This window comes from Microcebus murinus, chromosome 13 (genome assembly GCF_040939455.1).
Source record: "Microcebus murinus isolate Inina chromosome 13, M.murinus_Inina_mat1.0, whole genome shotgun sequence".
Lineage (NCBI taxonomy): Eukaryota > Metazoa > Chordata > Mammalia > Primates > Cheirogaleidae > Microcebus > Microcebus murinus.
In genome coordinates this window covers 76,129,678-76,137,389 of record NC_134116.1, presented here as the reverse complement: position 1 = coordinate 76,137,389, position 7,712 = coordinate 76,129,678, and the positions used below count along the sequence as shown (strand labels likewise).

Genomic DNA, 7,712 nt, shown 5'->3' with positions numbered 1-7,712 from the left:
CCGGCTGGGGTCTGTGGAGTCACCAAGAACCTGTAAACCACGTACCAACCCCCGTGTGCTGGTCTCCCAGCCAGTCCCTGACAGAGGCCTCTTCTTTCCGTCTTGCCACATTGGAAAACTGCGTTGTCAGTTAGCCAACTGGACCCCGATTTCCCAAATCAAAATTTGCAATGCCCTTCAATTTAAAAAAATGTTTAAGCCACTGGGATGCTTCCGAAGTTACAGCCCACACCCCAGAAGTACCTGGAGCACAGTCACGGATAAAAACACGCGACGAAAGCCAGGGTTTTATGCTTGTTCACTGGTTGGTGGGCGTCTGCAAACTTCATAAATAAATTAAAACCAACTGATTTCGACCCATAGAGCTGGGTCTGCAAACGTTTTTATTCGTATTCCCCAGCGGTTAAAAAAATTACAACCTCACCATGTCTATTTATATTAATGAACTAATATGTACATTATCAAAGACACAGGGAAAATAAAAACGTTTAAAACACGCTGAAAATGTTTCTATAAATGAAGAGAAGTTCTGATATTTTCGTGCGCGCCCGCTTTGGAGAGCCGGGCCAGCCGCGCACACAGGGGTGCGCAGCAGACTCAGCTGACAGGGAACACTGGAACAAATGGAGGTGCTGGCGGGTCCCTGGCCCTGGCTTCTTAAGGCACTCAGCCAGGCCAATAATGGCCCCAGGCTGGGCCACGTGGGGCACAGCGGAGCCTATGGCACTGCGGCCTGCCCGCGTCTCCCCGCCGGCCGCGGGTTCCCTCTGAGAACAGTGCGGAGCTGTCAAAGGTAGCGGGAGCGCCGCCGCAAGCACTGTGGCGGAGTCGCCGGCTCCGGCTCCCTACTCCCGGCTCCTGGCGCCCAAGCCCAGGCTGCCGCCATGAACGGCGAGGAGCAGTACTACGCGGCCACGCAGCTTTACAAGGACCCGTGCGCGTTCCAGCGGGGCCCGGCGCCCGAGTTCAGCGCCAGCCCCCCTGCGTGCCTGTACATGGGCCGCCAGCCCCCGCCGCCGCCGCCGCCGCCGTTCCCCGGCGCCCTGGGCGCGCTGGAGCAGGGCAGCCCCCCGGACATCTCCCCGTACGAGGTGCCCCCCCTCGCCGACGACCCTGCGGTGGCGCAGCTCCACCATCACCTCCCTGCTCAGCTCGCGCTTCCTCACCCGCCCGCCGGGCCCTTCCCGGATGGAGCCGAGCCGGGCGCCCTGGAGGAGCACAGCCGCGTCCAGCTGCCTTTTCCGTGGATGAAGTCTACCAAAGCTCATGCGTGGAAAGGCCAGTGGGCAGGTAAGCCTCACTCCCCACCCCTTTCTCCTTTCGGCTCTGGGCCTGGCTGCCCCTACCTCCTACGCTTCCCTGAACCCTCTCCCTGTTCCTGTCCTCAGCCCCTCCGATAACCCAGGGTCGGACTAAACTACACCACGGAGCCAGCGAGGCCATAAGCTGCCCAGAAGCGCTCAGATAGTCCAATCTGGAGCATCTTTCCCATCCAGCTGTCCTCCTGGAAGCTGAAGCCCCTTCCTTCCCTATATACTGAATCCATCTTCGCCCCAGGAGCCCTCGCCCCTCGGGTGCCAGCCCCAGAAAGTCAAGGCCTAGCCAAACTCAGGGCTTCGCACTCTCGGGGTCCTGCTGGAGCGAGGCATCCCGCAGCCTAGGACTCCCCGCTAGTGCGTGCTGAGCAAGAAGCCAAACAGGGCCCAGGATGTCTCTAACCCAGGCCCGAGGTCGCTTTCGGAGGCCTGGGTCCCCTCACTACCCGGGCTGTATTAGAGAAGCCAGGGCGTTTCTGGGGCACCAGATAGAGACTGAAAGGCAGGGAAGGAAAGGAAAACTGCATCCAACCCCGCAATGTCCGGCGGCCCTGGTCGGGGAGGAGGGTGGGAGTAAACAGGAAGGGGCTGGGGGCGGGGGTGCTCACCGCGAGGCAGAAGACCGGCGGCTTCTCTTCGGAGCCGCGCAGCTGGGGGGCGTCTGAGATGCTAATTCATTTTTGACCGACCCAAAGCGTTTGAGGGGGTCTCCCGGCACTGCTTCCCAGGAAGTCAGTCTGACCACATGCGCCCTCCCGGCACAGCGGGCCCAGGGAGGCGGGAGCCGGGGTTCCCGCGGCTCTGGGCGCCAGCGTGTATCAGAAAGTCCGTCCTGGAGCCGAGAGCCGAGGACTCGGAGCAGCCCCAGGTCCTTCCCGGCCAGGAGCTGCGGGCGAGTTCCGGCGTTGTCTGTGCCCCAGCCCTACACAATGTTATCGCTTCCATGCTGCAGCCACTTCTGGTCACACCTGCATTGCAAATAGTTGCCTTTTCTTTTCCTTTCGGCTGACAGTCGGGGGTGGGGGGAAAGAAGCTCGAGCTGGCGCCCCCACCCCTGAGGATCCTCAGCGGCCCGTCTGCAGGGTCTGCCTGCCCTGCCCGACACTGACCCCGAGCGCATCCTAGAGGGCCTGGGGGCAGGGGATCCAGGCTCGCCAGGGGCCCCGGGGCTCGCCTCTTCCTAGCTCACTTTCTCGCTAAGGCAAAGATCCTGACTCAGGACTTGGCCCAAATCGGTGCAATCGTCCCCACCTTCTGCGAAACCCGAGCCACTGGGACACCAAAAGCTGCGGAGGCTCTGAGGGGTACTCATCCAGCGCGCGCGGCCAGGGCCAAAGCCCTCAAAGTCTCGGGAGATGTGGGGTTCTTGGGAGGAGGGAGGACGGCCTGGCCCGAGGGTGGCTGCTCTCAGCAGGTGCTTTCCTTCTAGGGCTGCCTTAGCTCCAGGGCTCCTTTCCCTCCGCGCTGGCGACACGCGCATTTCTGGCATCCCTTGGCCCTCCAGGCCTGGGGCCTCCTGGCAAAAAGGACGAGTGTCCCTCAGAGAGGATTTCTGGGGTGGGGTAACTTCCCTATCCCACCCTAAGGGGTGCTGCTCCTGTTTTGGAGGAGCTTGGGCTCAAGAAGACCCAAGAAGCCAGGAAGGAAAACCCTAAGGCAAATCGGCAGCCTTGCCTGGGGGGCGGAGAGCACCCTAGGAGGGCGACAGGCTCGGGCTGGGAGTCTGGGCCCCAGAGGTCTCTGCCAGCACCCTGTAGCCCACTGCGCCCTCAGCCCGCGGGGAAGGAGCCGGCCTCCTCCTTTTCCTCCCTGGAAGCCGCCTGCGGGGCGCCGGCTACACGCCCCCTTCCCCACCTCTGCGGTCCTCGGGGAAAACTTTCGAAGGAGCCGAACTTCAAGAAGTGGCAGACTTACCTGCCCGCCCCATGGGGTTTCACGCCCGGGAAAGAGTGAAGGGACTAAAGGGCTCTCATTCCCAGCACGAATATGAATACTAACGACAACAGGGGTTTGTGAAACTCTCAACCTAAATCAACCGCATCAGCTGCTCTGGCCAGCTCGCACCCAAACTGCCTCACTCTGCGCTTAGGGGAGGACCCAGACACCGGGCCCTTGACCTCTCCCCATAACTCCTCCAACAGCCTCCATCCTAACCTCCACCCCATGCCGCCTGGCGCTGGGCACAGGTCGCCCAAGACGGTGGAGGCCTGCAGCCAAGGGCGGGAGCCCCGAGAGGTTTGGGTTGAATTTAAGAACTTTGGAGAACCTTTAAAATCTTCCTTTAAGCCCCCACCCCCCACCCCTTCTCTCCCAGGCCAGGGAAGGCGGAGCGGACTCGGGAGATGCCTGGCAGGGAGCCTGGCCTAGGCTTGTGGCGCCTCCTCTCGGCCTGGGGGGATGGGATATCCAGGAAGGTTGCGTTGTGAACTTAACCCCCTCCCCAAACACATGCACGCTTGCATTGCAACTCCCTGAGGCTTCAGCGAGAGTCACAGGGAAAATGCCCCTGTCCCAGCGGTAAGACAAACCGATTTACGCCTCCAGAGCTTTGGAGGAACTTCCCGCGCCAGCGTCCACAGCCCGGGTGCCGTCAGCATTTCTCACACAAAAGGTCGGGAGGTGCTGGGGGAGCGCAGCTGCAGACACGGGCTGCGCCGCTCTGAGCTCCCGGCCCGGACTCGCTGTGGTTTCCTGGTGGCCCGGGCTTGGACCTGGGAGCCCTGAGCCCTTGAAGGCTGGTTTCTGCAAGACCACCCCCTCCTCCGCCGCGCTCTCAGCCCCACTGGGGCCCCGGTTACCCGCCAACCCCGGTCCTCCGCATCTGCCGGCATTTGGGACCCAGGGCGCAGAACACCTACCGAGCTGCCCGGGTCCTGCTGCCGCCAAATGCGAGCTTCCCCCAACAGTATTCCTTCTCGGGGCAGGGGCCCTGCCGAGGTTACAACGCTCTAATTAAAGAGAATCTGCTGGCTCTCCAGTTGGGGCTGATTACAATGCAACTCTAGAGAGGGATAATATATGGTCAGGTACGACAAAATGTGTCATAACCTGGAGTAGCGCAGGGATTTTCAAACCGCGGGTTGCACCCACTAGTGGTTCATGAGATCAGTTTACTTGGCTAACGAAATAGTAAACGATGGGAAAAATTAGATAGCATGGTAGGTGGTAGAGGTTGGTTTATGTCCTGTAAAGTTTGTCAGTTATAGATCCGTATGTGAATTAGATAATGATCCGAAATGTATTTTTTTATTGCTGGTCATCGTTAGAAAGTGTTTTTAAAAAACATAAATTCCGTGTTAAAGACATGGTGCTGCCTTTGTAGAATCGACTGGGTTTAAGTATCTAGCGTATGCGTGTAAATCATCACTAAGAGAAACGCCGGTTAAACGGACTCATTCAGGGACCGCTCGCTGACAGAGCCACGCGTGGGCTCACAGCGAGAGCGGGTTCAGCTTTGGCCTCCAAGAAGGGGCTCCCCCTGCGCCAGGGAAAGGGCTGCGTGGGACCACGGTGGGTGCTGAAGTGGCGGGCTCCGGCGGGAGCAGCTGGGAAGGCTGGGGCTCCTGGGGCCCCAGCTGAAGGCTGGGGTTCGTGGGCGGGGGCCGGGCGGGGGCGGGGGCCCACACTCACGCCCTCTGTCGCCCGCAGGCGGCGCCTACGCAGCGGAGCCGGAGGAGAACAAGCGGACGCGCACGGCCTACACGCGCGCGCAGCTGCTGGAGTTGGAGAAGGAATTCCTATTCAACAAGTACATCTCGCGGCCGCGCCGGGTGGAGCTGGCCGTAATGCTGAACTTGACCGAGAGACACATCAAGATCTGGTTCCAAAACCGCCGCATGAAGTGGAAGAAAGAGGAGGACAAGAAGCGAGGCGGCGGGACAGCGGCCGGGGGTGGCGGGGGCGCAGAGCCGGAGCAGGACTGCGCAGTGACCTCGGGCGAGGAGATGCTGGCGCTGCCGCCGCCGCCACCCCCCGGGGGTGCTGTGCCGCCCGCTGCCCCGGTCTCTGCCCGAGAGGGCCGCCTACCGCCCGGCCTTAGTGCGTCGCCGCAGCCCTCCAGCGTCGCGCCTCGGCGGCCCCAGGAAGCACGGTGAGAGGCTGGGGCTGCTCCCTGCTTGCCGGGCGGCTTCGACCCCTCGCCAAGGAGGGGGAGCAGGCCTAAGACCCCGGGTGTGGACGACTGGCCTCGGCAGTTGGATGGGGCCAGAAATGCGGGGCCCACCCTAAACCAGCAGGGAAAACCTGCTCTCCCGGGCGCGTGTGCCAACGGGGCCCCGCGGGGAGGGGAGATGCTGGCAGGACTTTCAGAAGGAGAAGCGACATTGGCTTCTGTCATACTTGGGACCTCTTCCGGTGACATTATTGGATTGACGGTGTCTGCAATTGCTGCGCACGCCCCTCCCTGCCAGCAACAGCCCCCCTTGGGACCTGTTTAGAGAAGCCGACTATAAAAAACACGGAAACTGTACAAATCGGAAACGCGGCCCCCGACTTGAACCGAGTGCCTTAATCTGCCGGTAGACACAGCCATTCTTACTCGGGGCGACCACTTCGCGTTTAGAAATAACTGAAACGTTTGAGGTTTCAACGAGCGGGTGAAATGGATCCCAATGGAATAGAATGAGCCCCTCCGCTCCTCCTCTTCCTTTTCTTCTTCCTCCTCCTCCTCCTCCTCTTCTTTTTCTTCTTCCTTTTACCCTTCTCCTTCTCCAGCCGCATACTTCACTACTGCGCATCCTTTAACGTGCACCCCTTTCTTCTGAAGAGGGAAATTCTCGCGAGGCGGGCTGGGCAGCGGCAGGGCTGGCCTGAAGGAGCCGCGCAAGGGTCCGCGTGCGCTCCAGCGGGTCCCCCGCCGCTGCCTGCCGGGGAGGGCAAGGGGAGACCTGCCTGGACTTGGGGCGAGGGAATGATGGACCCCTGAGCAATCACCAAACTAAGACACTTGTAGCTTTCTGTTTAGGATGTGGATTTAGTTCCTGGTCTCAGCGGTAAGGCCATGCCGAAAGCAAGCAGGGTGGCCTGGTGCGTCTTGGGAGCAACTATTGCCAGAGCCAGTATGGTTACTACATCTTTAAAAATTACGAAAACATAATGTGATTGGAGGGTTTGGAAAACTGGCTTTTATTTAAAGTTTTTAAATTACCTAACGGCTCTTTGCAAACAGGTCTGTGCTTTCCAGATCAGTTCCTCCTTTCCAGGTCTGCGCCTTGTGTTCAGGTTATGATTGTGGAAAATGCTTAATAAATACGGATAAAACGGAAAGAGATAAAAACTTATCGCCCTCGCTTTGTTTCAAAGCTGCAGTGTGATGATTCCAATGCACTTCAAAAAATTAAACCATCGTGGGTTTTTTTCAGTATTAACCATGGAAAACCAGATAATTAAGAAACATTGCACTTGGGTTTTGAGTTGGAGCAGTGTGTGAACGGGTGAATTTTCCGTTTTTGTTTTATGTTTAATTTGAGTCTCTTCTCCAGCTCTTTCTCAGGCAATACAGCCTGGGCGTGGGGAGTTGGGCGTGCCGCTGGCTAACACCGAAGGAGGGCACAGCCACGAGCTGCCCACCGGCACCGAAACACGCAGCCGCTGGCACCGTGGCGCGGTCTCCTGTTTCCTCCCGAAGCTGCGGGGCTCAAGCGAGGACTTAATCCGTAGTTTTCCAAAGAAAGTGATGCTTAGGATGAGTCGCTGCCCCTAGAGACCCAGGGCCAAGAGCGTCTTGTGTTAGAGATAAAGATGTCCCGATTTGGAGGGCGTCCAAGCTCCAGGGCCGCCCTGCTTCTCCCCCGCGCGGCTCGCCAGCGCGCTCCTTAGCCTGGCGCTGCGCCCGCGCCGCCTCCGGGGCGCTTTCTGAGTTCGGAGCCAGGGGCTCACCTCCAGGAGTCGCCGCTTTTATTTTCTTCTACAGAGAGAGACGACGCAGGGCGTTTTTTGTTGTTGCTTTTTTGCTTGGAGAGAGTAATCGAGTCAGAACGCCCCTCTGAATAAAAGAAATTTCCCTGGATCGGAAAGGGGAATTTTCCCATCAATGAACTTGTGCTATCTCCCGGTGTCCCCTCCACACCTGCCTGGGCTCTGGAGTCTGGCAAAACTGCGTTCCAGTCCAGCCCCGGGTTCCTCAAATATTGGCCTACAACACTGATAAAAATTATTAAAGCTCTCTGTGCCTCAGTTTCCTCATCCATAAAATGAGGGCAAATAGTAATCATGGAGTTGTTGTGAGGTCTAAACCAAAGAATACACGTAAAGTGTTCAATTCGGTATCTAGAATATAGTTATCCCTCCACAAATATTACCTGTTGTTTTAGGATCACCATCACTTTCGGAAGCAGAGATCTGCTGTGGGGCTTCTCCCGCGGCCCAGCAGCGCCCGTCCTTTGGCAAGTCCCCACG

At 58.8% G+C, this 7,712-nt stretch overlaps 1 protein-coding gene across 1 annotated transcript; it reads left to right on the top strand.

Annotated features, from left to right (window-relative positions):
- The first annotated feature begins 775 nt into the window (after positions 1-775).
- Positions 776-6,570, top strand: PDX1 (pancreatic and duodenal homeobox 1). Its single transcript, XM_012742293.3, has 2 exons — positions 776-1,290; positions 4,965-6,570. The coding sequence occupies exons 1-2, from the start codon at positions 885-887 to the stop codon at positions 5,408-5,410; spliced, it is 852 nt and encodes a 283-aa protein (XP_012597747.2). The 5' UTR covers positions 776-884; the 3' UTR covers positions 5,411-6,570.
- The last annotated feature ends 1,142 nt before the right edge of the window (positions 6,571-7,712 follow it).